This window comes from Arvicola amphibius, chromosome X (genome assembly GCF_903992535.2).
Source record: "Arvicola amphibius chromosome X, mArvAmp1.2, whole genome shotgun sequence".
NCBI lineage: Eukaryota > Metazoa > Chordata > Mammalia > Rodentia > Cricetidae > Arvicola > Arvicola amphibius.
In genome coordinates, this window is record NC_052065.1 from 65,312,115 (window position 1) to 65,330,122 (window position 18,008).

At 39.3% G+C, this 18,008-nt stretch overlaps 1 protein-coding gene across 2 annotated transcripts in view; it reads right to left on the reverse strand.

The window, feature by feature from the left end:
* Positions 1-2,065: 2,065 nt before the first annotated feature.
* Magt1 (magnesium transporter 1) overlaps positions 2,066-18,008 on the reverse strand; it is a 43,539-nt gene continuing 27,596 nt past the window's right edge. For both annotated transcript variants that reach the window (XM_038316365.1, XM_038316364.1), the window contains exons 6-10: positions 15,746-15,835; positions 15,090-15,153; positions 12,635-12,709; positions 4,798-4,888; positions 2,066-2,653 (exon numbers count right to left, since the gene is read on the reverse strand). In XM_038316365.1, the coding sequence (XP_038172293.1) occupies positions 2,638-2,653; positions 4,798-4,888; positions 12,635-12,709; positions 15,090-15,153; positions 15,746-15,835 (336 nt within the window). In that variant the 3' untranslated portion in view covers positions 2,066-2,637. The remainder of the gene's footprint in view (positions 2,654-4,797; positions 4,889-12,634; positions 12,710-15,089; positions 15,154-15,745; positions 15,836-18,008) is intronic.

An 18,008-nucleotide genomic window follows, 5' to 3' on the forward strand; every position in this document is an offset into this window, starting at 1 on the left:
AATCTACTTAAGGCACTTCAGAAAAAAGCTAAATTTAAATTTTCCACAAAATTAACACTATTTTAAGCAGTGAAAATCTGCTTTCACAGATTTTAGCCCAAATGCGCCTTTCTTCATAATGAAGAATGTTGCTCTTAAACAGAGAGAAAACAGAACAATGACCACGGGACATGACCTGGAGCTCCAGAGCTTACACAGCAGGAATACTGCCCAGTTCAAACTTAAAGTCAGGGCCTTGTCACACAAGTTTCCTAAAAAACACAGCTTAAATCCATTTGGCAGAGACGAGTATAAAAATAGTGGATAAGAAATCAGAATCACTCAATTTATAAGGGGATCAAATGTATCCTCTTATTCATTGAATTTGTAACAACAACAGTAAAAACCCCACATAAACATTTCTTCAGGGCCAATGATGTCTTTCCACAATGATGTCTTTCCAAACCTTTGTTCATAGGACAGGGGCAGGCTATTACATGATCAATAGCACGAAACCGTCACAGTATCTTTTGTTTTGTCTCATTGTAGTTCAGACTGGCCTCCTTAAACATTATGTACCCACAGATGAACTTGAACTTCTGATCTTCCCATCTGTCTCCTGAGTGCGCTGGAATTACATGCATGCACCACCACATCTGGCTTATGTGATGTAGTGGATCAAACCCAGGGCTTCCTGCACGTCAGGCAAGCACTGCATCAACTCAACCACATATCCATCTCTGTATCTTTTAAATGTAATATTTCTAATATTCTTTACATTTTTTCACAGTTTCAATTCTCACTTATTGTGGTGCTGGGGATTGAACCCAGGGCCTAACACAGGCTAGCCAAGTGTTCTACCACTGAGCTACATCCCAGCTCCACACTTTCATAACAGTGACATTTCCAATTACTCTTCATAACTCTGGTGGAGGTCAGAGTCAGACATATTATAACCATGACTTAAATACTGCCCATGGAAATTTGGTTAGCCTATAGGGTTATTTCTATTATCACAGAAAAAGACAAAATTCAAACAAAATCCCCTCACAATTTTATTATGGACATATTTTTGAAATGATGTGTTGATATGATGCCACACTATGTGTCAAATTCTTGGACTTTAGGGCTCCTACTTCGGCCACCAGAGACACATGCTACCACTATTCTTTGTATCCCTTATTAATGGGGGAAATAAAAGCTAAAATGACAGCAGAAAGCAGGGTCAATGGTGGTACATGCCTATAATCCCAGCACTTGAGAAATTCAAGACCAACCAGAGCTATGTCTCAAAAAGGCAAAGACAAACAAAAAGGACCAGGTTTCAAGAAACATTTCTTTTAAGAAAACAAACACACAAATAAAAACAAAAGCCAGACTAGGCTTCAAAAACTACCTACTTAAAAATTAGCCCAAGTTTTAAGGAATATGTATTTTAAAAAACAAAATACCAGGTTTCAAGGAACATTCTTTAAAAACAAACAAATAAAAGTCACTCATAGAACAGGGCTCAAGAACTATTTTTTCCTGTGGCATTTAGGATTGAACCCAGAGTGTCACTCACGCTAGGCAAGCACTCTACCACTGAGCTACCACCTCAGCTTGAAAACATTTACATTTCATTGCCTTTTTCTCTTTTTTCTCTCCTTTTTTTGGACACAGGGTTTCACTATGTAGCCCAGGCTAGCCATAAACTCACAAAGATTTTAGCTTGTGTCTGCCACAAGCCTGACAAAATGTTTCATTTCTATCCATAGGCAACAATCAATATTTCTTGATTTTCTTTTCCCATTCTAAGATAGTCCTTTCCACGAACACAACTCAGCTTATTTTTCTGTTAGGTAAAAATGTGATTGACAATGTCTAACTAACATACACAAACATCTGAGACCATTTATAACTTATAGTGATTTTAGGCAATACATTATTATTATTAGAGAAGGGGCACTTTAAATAAAACTAGAAACAGAATGAATCAGAAATCTTTCCATGTACAAGGTAATTAGAGTACACTCATGCAAAAATCATACTTTTGTAGTTAGAGGTAATTCTTAATGTATAAAGAGGCATATGTAGCTCTTATTTCGGCAGGAAAGACACAGGAAGAAGACAGATTTATTTTTCCAAAGGCTACACAGTCCATTTTCAGAAGTTCAAATAGTGCATATGATACCTTGGTCCAAGAGGAAAGATGTAAATCATACCCATCTGCACAAAGGAAAACTAATGATGGCTTCCAGATGCAGTTGTTTGTAACAGGCAGAGGTGGAAATTCCTGCTCAGAACCTTCCATCCCCAGCCTTGGATAAGATAAAATCAGATGATGAAAAGTTAACTAAAGTAGTTTTGATGTTTGCTCTACGTAAAATGAAGTAGTAGTTTTAAATTTTATAAAGTACCTAATTCTACAAAAATCAAATGTTTCATAAGTTCACAGGGAAGGGAAGGTTAAGAGGAGACTAATTCCAAATACTTCATGATCTTACAATTGCTTATTAAGGCACTACACATCTTTGGTTAAATGATTAACTATTTAAATCACTTGACAAAAAAAGAGGTAATATAAAATACATGAGTTGCATTCTTCTTCAAACACCACATACGTCTTACTTTTCAGTTTCCATTATTATCACAGTCTATGTGTCTCTAGAATCCTCTTTAACTCATCAGAAAGCTGAAACAAAAAATATAACAATACATTAGACTCTGATAGAAAAGTAAGTTTTACTTCTTACAAATACATAGTATGTTGATTTTAATATATGGACCATGACCTGAGTATCAAAAACAAAAAAGAAACATTAAAAGATCCAGTAGTCTTCTTTTTTTGAGATGGTGTCTCATATAGTCTATGTTGGCCTCAAACTCATTATGTGGCCAAGATAAACGAGATCTGATCCTGTCTCTGTCTCCGAGTGCTGGAGTATAGGTCTATAATAGCATATGGCTCAGTATTCACAGTGGTATACTGTAGGATGATGCTGTATTAAAACAGAAACTATGGAAGCTGGAGTAATGGCTGAGCAGGTAAGAGCACTTACAGCTTTTGGTAGAGGACTCAGGTTCAATTCCTAGCACCCACATGGTAACTCACAACCTGCTGGTAACTCCAATTTCAGGGGCCCCAAAACCCTTTTGATCTCTGTGGGCACCAGGCATACGCTTGCTATACACACATATATACATGCATGTAAAACACTCATACAGACAGAAATAAATCTTTAAAAATAAAAATTTATGTTAACAAATACTGAGATTATAAACCAACACATTCTATTTGCCATTTCAGTTACTTATAACAGCAAAAATTAAGAACCTATGATATAACAATTTCCTCCCCTAAGCCACAGGGATCTCTATGAACATTTGAAACTATGTGGCTGTTTCTTTTTGTTTGGTTGGTTTTGGTTTTTGGTTTTTCGAGGCAGGGTTTCTCTGTGGCTTTGGAGCCTGTTCTGGAACTAGCTCTTGTAGATCAGGCTGGCCTCGATTCTCTCTGTTGTTTTAAAGATTTACTTTTATTCATTTTAATTATGTGTATGTATGTGTCTGCATGTAAGTATGTGGGCATGAGTGCCCTCAGAGGCTAGAGGCACTGAGTTCCACATGGCTGTGAGCCACCTAATATGACAGAGGTGTTGGGATACACCTGTAGATCCAGCTCCGGAAAATACCCCTTCTTAAAACACACCAATGAAACAAACAAAAAACAAAGGGGCCAGAGAGATGGTTCAGTGATTAAGAGTGCTTGCTGGTCTTCTGTAGGACCTGAGTTCAGTTTCTAGTAATCACATAGAGAGGTTTGTAACCCCAACTCCAGGAAAAATGATGTCCTTTTCTGGCCTCTGCACACATGTAGCATATATATTCTCTCATACACACGAAGAAAAAAATTTAAAAAAAAAAACTCACAAAGCTGGGTAGTGGTGGAGGCTCACACCTTTGACCCCAGCACTCAGGAGGCAGAGACAGGTAAATCTCTGTGAGTTTGAGGCCAGCCTGGTCTAATCAGTGAGTTCCAGGACAGCCAAAGCTACACAGAGAAGGTCCTGCCTTGAACAAACAAACAAAAAACTCACAAACAACACTTCCTGTAACCCCACAAAAGAAATCAGCAGATTGCTGGACATGGTGATACACACCTTTATTTCTAGCACTGGGAGAGAGACACCAGGCCAGGGGAGGTACATGCCCCTAGTACTGGCACTTGGGATGCAGAAGCACTGCTGCCAAATTCATAGGCAGTGTGGTCTACATAATGAGATACAAGCCAGTGAGGGATAAATAGTAGAACCCTGGCTCAAAAAAATACCACCAATACGTAAAACACATACTCAAAGAAACTGAGCCCCTCCAAAAGGCTGAGTATGGTAGTGTATGCCTATAATTCCAGAACTTGGGTGATAGAGACACAAGGATCAGGAGTTAAAGGCTAGCCTGGGGTAGATGAGATCCTGTTGCAAAAACAAAACAAAATAGAAACAAAAAAGTAGAAGCCAGGAAACTTTCAAAATAAAGGAATTAAAAAGCTAAGCAATAAAATATTACAGGCTGGGCGGTAGTGATGGGTGCCTTTAATCCCAGCCCTTGGGAGTCAGAGACAGGTGGATCTCAGTGAGTTCAAGGCCAGTTTGGTCTACAGCGTGAGTTCCAGGACAGTCAGGGCTACACAGAGAGACCCTGCCTCAAAAAAAAAATAAAGAAAGAAAGAAAAGAAAAAAAAAAAGAAAAGAAAAAACAAAACAACAAAATGAAAAAAATAATATTATAAAGCAATACTAACTAATCATTTTAAGTATAAGTAAAATAAGAATATACCTGTATGGATAGCCATGGTATTTTGATCGAAAGATAGAGAGCATCCAACTGAAGAATAGCACAACAAGTCCAATTCCAGCCACACACATCACTGTGAGAAAAGAAGAGAATAAAACCATCAGGTTGCACCTAATAAATCATCAGCACAGTGTAGGCTGCACACTTCCAAAGAGGAAAACTGACTAAGAAACAGCTTTCCCAAAGATTTAAGCCCCATTTTTAGAGACAGGGTTTATCGTTTTAATATGGATTCTGAAGACAAGGGCTAGGAGGAAAAGGGTTACTGGGAAAAAAGTAACTCACATTTTTTTTCTTGGTTTTTTTGAAACAGGGTTTCTCAGCTTTGGAGTCTGTCCTGGAACTAACTCTGTAGACCAGGCTGGCCTTGAACTCACAGACATTTGCCAGTCTCTGCTTCCAAAGTGCTAGGATTGAAGGCATGTCCCACCATTGCCCGACATTTTTTTTTAAAAGATAGTCTCACTAGCTGGGCAGTGGTGGTGCAGAGGCAGGTGGATCTCTACGAGTTCGAAGTCAGTCTGTTTTAAAGAGAGTGAGTTCCAGGACAGTCAGGGCTACAAAGAGAAACCCTATCTTGAAAAAACAAAACCAACAACAAAAAAGGTAGTCTCACTACATAGTCCTGGCTGGCTTAGAATTTGCTATATAGAAAGGGCATGCTTTCATATGAACTCCCTATGTAGACCAGGGTGACCTTGAACTGCTGGCTCTATACTTTATCTCCCGAGTGTTGAATTACATGTGTGCTCAACCACACATGGCCCTTTGCTTTTAAGATTTATTTATTTTATAATAATTATACATCTGTGTGTCTATGTATCTGCTGGAGGTATTACTATCCCTGATTTCAAGCTCTACTATATAGCTATAGTAATAAAAAACAGCATGGTATTGACATAAAAACGGACAGGTGGATCAATGGAATGTAATCAAAGACCCTGATGTAAATTCACACACCTATGGACACCTCATTTTTTTTGTTTGTTTTTCGAGACAGCTGTCCTGGAACTCACTCTGTAGACTACACTGACCTCAAATTCATAGAGATCTGCCTACCTCTGCTTCCTGAATACTGGGATTAAAGGTGTATGCCAACCAGTGCCAGGCTTTTTATAAAAGGATCAAAATTATTCAATGGAAAAAAGAAAGTACCTTCAACAAATGGTGCTGGTCAAACTGGATGCCTGCATGTAGAAGAATGCAAACAGATTTACCACCCTGCACAAAACTCAAGTCCAAGTGGATAAAAGACCTCAACATAAAACCAGACACACTGATCCTGATAGAAGAGAAAGTGGGGAATAGCCTTGAACACATGGGCACAGGAAACAACTTCCTGAATAGAACACCAATACTGTAGACACTAAAATCAACAGTTAAATAAATGGAACCTCATGAAACTAAAATGCTTTTGTAAGGCAAAGGACACCATCACTGGACCAAATCAGCAGCCTATAGAATGGGAAAAGATTGTCTCCAATGCCACATCAGATAGAGGGCTAATATCCAAAATATATAAAGAACTAAAGAAATTAGCTATTAATAAAACAAATAATCCAATTTTAAAGATGGGGTGTCCCGCCGGTCCTACAGCCATTCAATACCAAAGAAATACACAGAGGCTTATATTAATTATGTTTGGCCTATTAGCTCAGGCTTGTTATCAACTAGTTCTTTTTTTATGTGTAGCCCAGGCTGGCCTTGAACTCGTGATCCTCCTGCCTCTGCCTCCTTCAGCAAATCCTACTGGCATGCACCACCACAACTGGCTAGTTCTTACAACTTAAATTAATTCCTATTTCTTGTCTATGTTTAGCCATATGGCTTGGTACCTTTTATCAGTGCAGCATTGTCATCTTGCTTCCTCTGCATCTGGGTGGCAACTCACTCTGCCTTTCCTCTTCCCAGAATTCTCTTAGTCTGGATGCCCTGCCTATACTTCCTGCCTGGCAACTAGCCAATCAGCGTTTTATTAAACAAATATGAGTGACAAATTTTTACCAAGTACAAGAGTGTTATCCCACAGCAATGCGGTACTGATGTAAACAGAGAATTCTCAATAGAGGAACAAAATGGCCAAGAAACAAATATTCAAAATCTGTAGTCATCAAGGAAATATACCTCAAAACTACTCTGAGAGTCCATCTTATACCTTTCAGAATGGCTAAGATCAAACACGAATGATAGCTTATGCTGGAGAGGATGTGGAGTAAGAGGAACACTCATCCATTGCTGGTGGGAATGCAAACTTGTACAGCCACTATGGAAATCAATATAGTGGTTTATTACAAAATTGGGAATTGATCTACTTCCAGACAAAGCTATACTACTGCTATGCATATCCCCAAAGGGGATTCCATCCTATCATAAGGACAACTGCTCAATTGTGTTCATAGAAGCTTTATTTATAATAGCCAGAAACTGGAAACAAACTTGTATGTCCCTCAACTGAAGAATAGATGAATTAGATGTGGTACATTTACAAAATGGAGTATTACTCAGCTGTTAAAAAAATACCATAAAATTTGCAAGGAAATGGAAAAAAAAGTAGGAATAGAAAAAATCAGCTGGGAGGTAGTAGCATACACCTCGGGAGAATCTCTTTGAGTTTGAGGCCAGCCTGGTCTATAGAGTGAGTTCCAGGATAGACAGAGAAACCCTGTCTCAAAAAAAACAAAAAATGGGAAAAAGTCATCCTGAGTGAGGCAACCCAGACCCAGAAAGGCAAACATGGTAAGTACTAACTCATAAGTGGGTGTTAGCTGTTAAGCAAATGAAAATCAGGCTATAATCCACAGACCCAGAAGTGCTAAGTAATAAGGAGGGCTCTAAAGAGGGATGCATGGATATCCCTGGGAAGGGGAAATAGATTTATTGGGTGGACTGTGGGTGGGTGGTGATGGAAACTGGAGGAATCAGATGTGGTTGGGTGGTGGTGATGGAAGAAGAGTACTAGGAGAGATGATTGGAATTGGAGGGATTTTGGTTGCATGTGAAATATGGAAACTGAGTTCAGTAGAAACTTCCAGGATTCTACGAAGATGACCTCAGGAAGGACCTGTAGTAAAGGAGGATACAGAGCCTGATCTGGCCATCTTTAACTGTGGCAAGGCTTTCAGAGGTAGGACTGAGACAACAACCCAGCCACAAACCCTTCTATCTATAATCTGTCTATCCTGCTTGTAAGACATACTGGGGCAATGGAGGCACAGAACTTGTGGGAGTGGTCAACCAATGACTTGTCTAATCTGAGGTCCACAGCCTGAGAGGGAGTCCATGCTCAACACCTGGATGACCAGGAACTAGAGGTTGGATAGCCCAGAGACCTATTTTACAAAAATATTAATAAAAGATTACTAACAATATCCTTATATATTCATATATCACTGCTTACCTGATGGAGGAGAGTTATCTGTCTGTGAGAGTTAACCAATAAGAGGCTGAAACTATGGGCCAGGCAGTGTTTTAAAAGAATACAGTTTCCGTGTAATTATTTCGGGTGTAAAGCTAGCCGGCGGCCGGGTGGCGGGACACAGCCCCGCCGCTTTCACACTACACTTACCCCAATCATCATCAAAGAGCCTACTACTGACAGCTGATAGGAGCAAATGCTGAGACCCACAGCTAAACATTAGGCAGAGAGAGAGCCCAAACTGGAGATCTCCACTGGGTCCCTCTCCTTTGAGCTTGGGAAACCCCAAGGAAGAGGAGGAAGAAATGTAGGAGGGGGTTCAAGGACACCAGGAGAACATGGCCTACAAACTTCAATTAAACAGGAATCATAGGGGCTCACAGAGACTGAGGTGGCATGATTCTGAACTAGGTCCTTTGCATATATGTTTGCTAACTTGGTGTTTTTATGAGACTCCTAACAGTGGGGGTAGGAGTATCTCTAACTTTTATTTTTACCTGCTCTTGGGACCCTTTTCCTCCTACTGAGTTGCCTCATCCAGCTTTGATATATGGGTTTATGCCTATTTTTATGGTATCTTGCTATACTGTGTTTGGTAGATGTTCTTGGGAGGCATGCTCTTTTCTGAAGGGAAAGGGAGGAGGAATGAACCTGGGAGATATGGGAGGTGGCAGAGGTAACAGGAAGAATGGAAGGAGGGGAAACTGGGGTTGAATATATTAAAAACAAAATTTAAAAAGTAAAAGAAACTAAAAATAAATCATGATTGGGCCAACAAGGTGGTTCAATAAAAGGTGTTTGCTGCCAAGCCTGACTATCTGAATTTGAGCCCCAAAACCCACATAGTAGGAGGACAGAATGGACTCCTACAAGCTGTCCTTTGACTTCAACATCCATGTTGTGTCATGTTCACACACATTCACATGCATGCACACACACAGAGGAAATAAATAATAAAATGAAAATATTTTTTAAAAATCTAGAAAATTAAAATAACATACATATATTATATATTAAATGGTTAATAAATATCTATTCTTCTTGTAACATGGTTTGTTTTTATATTTTTTGAGACAGGGTCTTACTATATAGCAGTGAATGGCCTGGAAGTTGTTTTGTAGACCAAACTGGCCTCAAACTCACACCTGCCTCCTAACTGCTGGGATTATAGGTATGCACCACCATGTTTGGCAAAAGTAGCTGTCAAATCACAAATCTAATATACTCATCTTTTTACAGAAAATAAATATTATCTATAATAATTTTAAGAAATTATATTGTAGGCATCTTCCAGTGTGTATCTGTTTGATTGAGGGTCTTGTTATTTGAGGTGAACTCAAACTCACTATATAGCAAAGAATAGCCTTGAGTTCCTTATTCTTTCTGTTTCCACCTCCCAAGTGCTTGGATTGCAAGTGTGTCACCTTGTACAGATTTTTGTTTATGAGTCAGGGTTTTACTACATAGTACAGGAAAGCCTGAATTGGCAGCAGTTCTCTTGTCTCAGTCTGGCATGCTGGGATTATAGACTATGCTGCCACACTCAACAACATGCAAATGTTCTAAAGCATAAAAAGCAGATGCAGCCTTGTAGTGATGAGGCGAGCAGGCCTGCTTTTCATCCCACCCGGCTCCCGCACAGCTAGCTTTACACCCAAAATAACACACAAATTGTATTCATTTAAACACTGCCTGGCCCATTAGCTCTAGCCTCTTACTGGCTAACTCTCACATCTTGATTAACCCATTTCTATTAATGTGTATCGCCACTTCACTGTGGCTTACTGGCATGAGTCTAACCACCATCCGTCTTGGGTAGGAGAAGCATGGCGTCTGCCTGACTCCGCTTTCTTTCTCCCAAAATTCTGTTCTGTCTACTCCACCCACCTAAGGGCTGGCCTATCAAAAGGCCAAGGCAGTTTCTTTATTAACCAATGAAAGTAACACATACAGATGACCCTCCTACATCATTTCCCTTTTTACTGTTTGAACAAAAAAAGAAAGGCTTTAACTTTAACATAGTAAAATTACATATAACAAAAGTTATCAAGCAAGAATTACAGTTACAATATTTATATCTATTTTATCTTTTATCATAACAATGGAAAACTGTAACTGTAACCATTCTTCAACTCCATCAAAGACTCCAGAAGGATATAATATTACCTAAGCAAACAAGAAATAAGCAACTTCCAAACTCTAGAAATGACAGAGACATCTCAGTGCCTGGACAGTCACCCAAAGTTCTTCTGTACCATTGGGGCATCCATCTTCAGCCTACAGGCCCATAATATCCAGCGGACATTTCCATGAAGCAGGAAATTTCAAAGACAGTTTAGTCACTATCTGCTGTGTCCTGAAGAATGTCTCGCAGACTCTTTCATGAATCAGGAACCCCAAAAGACCATCTCACCTTTAGCCAAGTTCAGCAGTCCTCTCTCTGAGGGTTCTTTGTGTCCAGTTTATGCAACAGTCCAGGCAAGAGCAGTTTCTTGCCCAAATGGCTAACAAACTCCATAAGTAGCCTCTTTGCTGCCCATCTTTCTCTTGAAGTAGATTGGTGCTGCCAGCAGCAGATGTGTCTTAATGTCATGAAAAGCCCTAAGTTATTAAAACATCTTAAATGCCATGTTCTGTAGTCTTTGAAAGATATGAAGAATGTCTATTTAACTAAAATATACCTCTACATATCTAGAAAATCTAACTAACATGACTACAAACTTGACTATTATAGATGATTATCTATTAACCTATATTTCCTAATTATACATTACATTCTTAAATGAACTACACAATCACAATACCTTAATCAAGATCAGAAATAAATATACATATAACAAAATTGACCTCAAAATCCATACCAATGTAAATTATTTATATCTATATCACAGCCTGGGGTTCAAGACCTTATTAGTGATTTTCTTAGCCCTGACATCCTAAGTTTTAGAATTACAGGTGTGTGCTGCCACTCCCCATCTAAGGCTTTTATTTTGTTTGAAAGAAAGGTCTTCAACATATAGACCTGTCTGGCCTGGAACTTGCTATGTTCATCAGTCTGGCCTCAAACTTGCATCGATTTTACTTCTGCCTCCCAAGTGTTTAATTTTTTTTTGGATTTCTAACATTTAACATTTTATTTCTTTCTAGTGATGTATTTCGCTGAGTAAGAACTCTCATGGAAGGTAAATTTATGTTTCATGATTCATTTCAACATTTGCTGTCATCTTTTTTTTGAATTTTTTTATTAAAAATTTCCGCCTCCTCCCCACCTCCCATTTACCCCCCTTACCCCTCCACTCCCCCTCCTTCTCCTATCCAGAGAGCAGTAAGGGTTCCCTGCCCTGTGGGAAGTCCAAGTTCCTCACCCCTCCATCCAGGTCCAGAAAGGTGATACTGGCTTTCGGGGGGCCAAGTGTTTAATTTTTAAAGTGAGTATAAGACTCAAACACACACACACACACTTTTGTACTATTGGTGACCTTGTCTGTGAAGGACAATCACTCTATCATAGAGCTCTAGCCCCAGGCCTGCCCATAGTTTTTTCCTGTTGTTTTGTTTTGGTATACTGAGGATTGAATCTAGAGCCCAGTATACACTAGGCAAGTACTCTACAACAGAGTTAGTTACATGCCCAGTCCCCTTTTTACTTTTTTTCTTTTGAGACAGGGTCTTACTAAGTTGCAGTCTGAGTTTCATCTTATTTTATAGACCAGATAGGCCTTGAACTTGTGATCCTTCTACCTCACCCTCCTGAATGTATGGAATTATGGGCCAGTAGCATCAAGTCTGGTTCCTACATTTACAGTTTTTAAAATGTGTTTTACAGATGGGGCCAGGTAAGTGGCTCAGTTGGTAAATCCTAATACTTGAAAGGTGGAGACACGTGGATCAGAAATTCAAGGTCAGTCAATTTGAAACTGATCTAGGCTATATGAGACCCTGTCTCAATAAATTAATTAATTAATTAATTAATTAAAAAACTTTAAAAAAACAGATGTTCTTGTGGTCTTTTATTTGGTTTTATTTTAGTATTGGTTTTATGAGACAGGGTTTCTCTGTGTAGCCCTGGCTGTCCTGGAACTTGGTCTGTAGACCATGCTGGCCTCGAACTCACAGAGAGCCACCTGTCTTGGCCTCCCAACTGCCAGGATTAAAGGTGTGCGCTACCACTGCCTGGCTACAAGATGTTCTTATGAGTGAGATGATGAACACAGAGGAGGCTGAGGCAAGAGGATTGAAAGTTCAAGGTCATTTTGGCCACATGTAACAGAGTTATCTCAAAATAAACAAAAAACAATTGATCAAATAAAAAACTGTAAAGAAATAGATTATAAAGGGAAAATTAACTAGAGAGTTTTTTTCTGTATGAAAGGCAGAATTGGAACACCGCGACATGTGACTTACTCCTTCGCTTCCCAATATCCATGTCAGAGGTAGCAGCTTCACATAAAAGCACCATGCCTAAGGTAACCCCGCCATCTTAGAAAAACTGTTTAAGGAGAAATTCATGTAGCCACAAAAGACATACCACTTTCCTATTCCCAGTTTCTCATGAAGAAAATAAGATGAATTTATAAACCTTCAATTTTTTATTTTAAAACAGTAACCAAACACTCTTATATTGCACAGTGTTAATTACTACAAAGATTAAATTGAAAAGTAAGGTTGAACCAGGCATTTGGCAAAGCAAGGCCAGCCTGGGCTATATAAGACTCTTGTCTAAAAAAGAAAAAACAAAATAAAACAAACCTTGGCCCCATGCACCTGGTAAGGTGGTACATTTAATTCCAGCATTTGGGAGGCAAAGGCATGCACATCTCTGTGAGTTCAAAGTCAGTCTAGTTTATATAGTACAGGCCATCCAGTGCTACAGAGTGAGACCCTGTCTCAAAGAAACAAAACAAATGAACACCCCAAACTGGTCCCCCCCCAAAAGAATTAGAGTTGAAAATACTTCAGTTTTGTAAAGTCAAATGTAATTTTAAAAAAATCCCACCTATGCTTGGTGGTAGTGAGTGACACACGCCTTTAATTCCAGCACTTGCGAGGCAGAGGGAGACAGATCTCTGTGAGACCGAAGCCAGCCTGGTCTACAGAGCAAGTTCCAGGACAGCCATGGCCACACAGAAAAATCCTGTCTCAAAAAAGCAAAACAAAACAAAAACACCAACCACAAAAAATTCCACCTATATATAAAATCAGCTTTTTGGATATCATACCTTAAAACAAGCTGCCTGATCACAGCAGTTTTCCAACTTCATACACACTACAAAATACTAAGTAGTCACTGTTAGCACTTCAACACCCCTGAATAGGGCATACTTGAAATACACACCATTTAAGACAATAGCAACTCACTTTTAATAGAAAATAATCTCAAAAGCTTCTTCATATTTTCAACAATTAACATTTAGAGTACTAATTATGACTCAGCTACCCAATTTTGTCTTATTCTAATGAAAAAGGAAAATCCCTCATGGGGCATGACCTTATTAATTTTAATAACAGTAGCTATATAATTCAGAATGGAAATACTACTATAAACAAAAAGTACATCACATGGTTGAATAATAAAATGAGCAGTATCAGTGCCTATGTTCTAACAGAAAAGAGAACATCACCTGTACTTTTTTGAGTACTAGGAATGGTCACACACTCCTAATTATGTACATGATGCACATTACATGCTACTGCATGTGGCTGTAATTAAGTGGTAAGAGTCAGGTGTTCTAATGAAGCTCTGTAACTGACTACATTCATCTCTTCATTACCATCTTGTGCTCTCTCTTAAACAGCCTCCTGTTAGGAATGACTGTTCATTCTCCATGTTTTTAATTAATTAATCTGTGTGTGTGTGTGTGTGTGTGTGTGTGTGTGTGTGACACAGTGTACCTGTTTGCACTTACATCACAGCAGATGTGTAGAGGTTAGAAGACAACTGGCAGAAATTGGTTCTTTCCATCAACCATATAGGTCTTGGAGATCCAACTTGAGTTGACAGGGTGGACAAGTAGGCACCCTGCTTGTGTCTTCGTTCCAGCCCAATGCTATTTTTGGTTTTGTTTTTTATTTAATCTATTCAGCCAGCATTTTTCCTTTTATTTACTGTGGTTCTTATATCTAGGTTTTCTCTGAAGGACACTAGAAATCAGGGTCTTGTGCACGGTAGGTAAGTGCTATACCAATGAGGTAGATCTTAGCCCCAATTATGCTTTTAGTGTTTTAAAATGACATTTCATTTTACATCTGTTAATTTATCTATGTTTGTTTTCTTCGAGTCAGAGTTTCTCCACAGAAACTCTGGCTGTCCTTGAATTTGCTCTGTAAACCAGAAAGTGGCCTGCCTCTGCCACATGAGTGCTGGGATTAAAGGTGTGTGACACCACACTCAGCTTAATGTTTCATTTTTTTAAAGATTTATTTATTATGTATACAGTGTTCTGTATGCATGTATGCTGTAGGCCAGAAGAAGGCACCATATCTCATTACAAATAGTCGTGAGCCACAATGTGGTTGCTGGGAATTGAATTCAGGGCCTCTGGAAGAGCAGCCAGTGCTCTTAACTGCTGAGCCATCTCTCCAGCTCTTAATGTTTCATTTTAAGTCTCACCTAAACCTCATTTTTCTTCTAAATCCATACATCAATGAGCTAATCAACCTGGCTTTGCCGGACTAAAGGTTTGCCTCTCATTAGTCTGTAAGTTATTGGGTCAAGAATGAAGACACAAGCAATACAATTCCCAAAAGGTATTGCCTGCATTAGGACAGCAGCTCCAACCAAATCTGTATAGAGAACATAAGATTGTAAGAAAACAATCAAATTAAGATGGAACAATAAAGACTTATTGTAAAAGGATACTGAACAGAAGAACAATGTGGGTTTCAGCTACAAACTGGGCCTGGCTGCTTCCATGGATATAGTTCTGGGAGAGGAAGACAAAATGGAATCTTTAAATTATACATTGAATTGTAGCGTCCTAACCCTAAAATAAAGTATGTTAAACTTTATGAAATTATCAATTCACTTGCTGTATGTATATACCATACTTTGTTCGTCTACTAAAAGCTATTTCTATATTATTTATTTACTTCTTTCTTTGTATTTATACTATCTATTTAACAAAAGTGTATGAGAAAAATAATATTTAAGAGTATAAAACTATGAGGTAAAAAAACAATGTAGACATGACAATAGGAACCACAATTTTCTAATTAATCACCATGTCTGAGAGTACCTAGCACATCACTAGAAATAACAGATGCTCAAATAATTAATTAATTCTTATATTTAGTTTGAGAATGATTTTCTTAGCCATCCTAGTCAAAAGAACTCAAGAAATGGAATAAGGAACATCCCACTTTGGAAGACCACATGCTCTAATTGTACCTGAAGCTCCATAAGTGGGATGAAAGAGGCAAAACTCTACCTAGTTCCTGTATACACTGGCTCTGGCTTCTCAGGGTAATCATATTACATCAACTTTGGTATACAATGCAAAGAAATGACCAACTTACCACATGTCCTGTATGTGGATTCTTATGAGCATATGGTGGTCCTCTTATATGGTTCCACATCTGACCAGATGTCATAGCAAGTACAAAACACTAGGAAAAAAAATATTGGAATATTCATGGTCCAGCTAGCCCATATTGATTAGTTAAGCAGGTACATGAAAATGCTTATCCATTCAGGAAACACAAGACTTTTTGTTTTCAAAAAATGATTTCTTTATTAAGGTTTATATTTTGTCACAAGGATCACAATTCAACATCATTTCTGAAGGAATTTTAAACTGTAAACAGAGAAGTTTCAAAATTCAACATTGAAAATACATTCGAAGCCAGGCGGTGGTGGCGCACACCTTTAATCCCAGCACTTGGGAGGCCAAGGCAGGCGGATTTCTGTGAGTTTGAGGCCAACCTGGTCTATAAGAGCTAGTTCCAGGACAGGCTCCAAAGCCACAAAGAAACCCTATCTCGAAAAAAAAAGAAAAGAAAATACATTCGAAAACATTTTCAAAAGAAGTATAACTAGGAATAGCAAGATGGCTGAGTGATTAAGGATACACATACTGTTCTTGCAGAGGATCTGAGTTTGGTTCCCAGGACCCATGATGGGTGGCTTATAACTTCCCATGACTCCAGCTTCTAAGGAATCAAATGGCCCTGTCTTACCTTCATGCATACCTGCACTTATGCACATACCCCCCCAACACATATACACACGCTAAACATAAAATAAAATATAAAAAAGAACTATAAACAAAATCAGTTGCTTGAAACTTTGGAAATCCTAATAAGATAATGAGGGAAAGAAACCCACTTTAAGAGAGGAAATAAAAATATAGAAAATCTTAGGACCAGAAAGATGGCTTGGCATATAAAAGTATTTGCGACAAAAGCATGACAATGTATTTGATCTCCAGGACCCACATGATGGAGGGTGATGAATGAATATGGGGTCTACTGAATTTGTACTATATGTACTAAATGATATGGCCATAAGCCTAGAGGAAGTATGTCACTTGGGGTAAGCTTTGGGCTTTCAGAAGCCTAAGCCAGGCCTAGTGATGTTCTCTCTCCCTCTCTCTCTCTCTCTCTCTCTCTCTCTCTCTCTCTCTCTCTCTCTCTCTCTCTCTCTCTCTCTCTCTCTCTCTCTCTCTCTCTCTCTCTCTCTCTCTCTCTCTCTCTCTCTCTCTCTCTCCCTCTCTCTGCCTGTGGATTCAGATGTCGAACTCTCAGCTCCTTCTCTAGCACCATGTCTGCCTGCATGCCACGATGCTTCCCACCATGTTGATAATAGACTGAACCTCTGAACTGTAAGCAAGTACCAATTAAATGTTTTTCTTTGTAAGAGTTGCTGCGGTCATGGTGTCTCTTCACAGCAATAGAACACTGACTAATTCTTATGTCTGAATGGTTGGTATCCAGTTGGCAGAACTGTTTGGAAAGTGTTGGGACCATTTGGAGTCCTGGCCTCCAGTTGCTCTCCCCTGCTAATGACCTTTACTTAGCCTTCTAATTTGAGCTACTGAAAGCTGTGTCCAGCTCTGCTTCCTGAGCACGTGTTGCCTTGTCCTTGATTGAGGATCAGGAGATGAGGTTTTCACCTGCTGGCCCACCTGACTGTGTTGAGTATATAAGCCTCCATGGTACTATTCAGTAAAGGGCTTCTTTACCAGCAACTAGAGGTGTGTGTTTTTGTGTGTTTCAATCTCCAGCCCCTTGCCCGAGGCTCACCAATGGTCCTGTAGCGCAGGCGCCGCAATACAGGAGTAGTACCGCACTGCACTGTCACGTAGTACAGGCGGGCGCTACAGGAAAGGATTTGGAGATGTGACTTTTTTGGAGGTGTGTCACTGGGGGTGAGGTTTAAGGTTTCAAAAGAATTGTGCTGTTCCCAGTGTCCTCTCTGTCTCCTGACTGTGGATGACATGTGGGCTCTCAGCTGTTCCTTCACTCCACCATCATGAACTCTAGCTCAGTGAAAGGCTGTCTTTTAGCAGTTGCCTTGCTCAGGTGCTTTCAACCAAAACAGTGACCTGAGTTCAATTCCCAGAATCCAAATAAAAAAGCTGAGAGCACTGGCTAGACATTTGCTTCTCTTGTAAAATAGTGGAGTTTGGTTCCCAGAACCTCCATTAGGCAGTTCACAAATGCCTATAACTCCAGGGATCCAGTGCCCTCTTCTGTCCTCCAGCCAACCTTGCTCTAATCAGTGAGACACCTCCCGAAAACAACAACAAATCCCAAGGTAGACGGAGCCTAAGGAAGAACA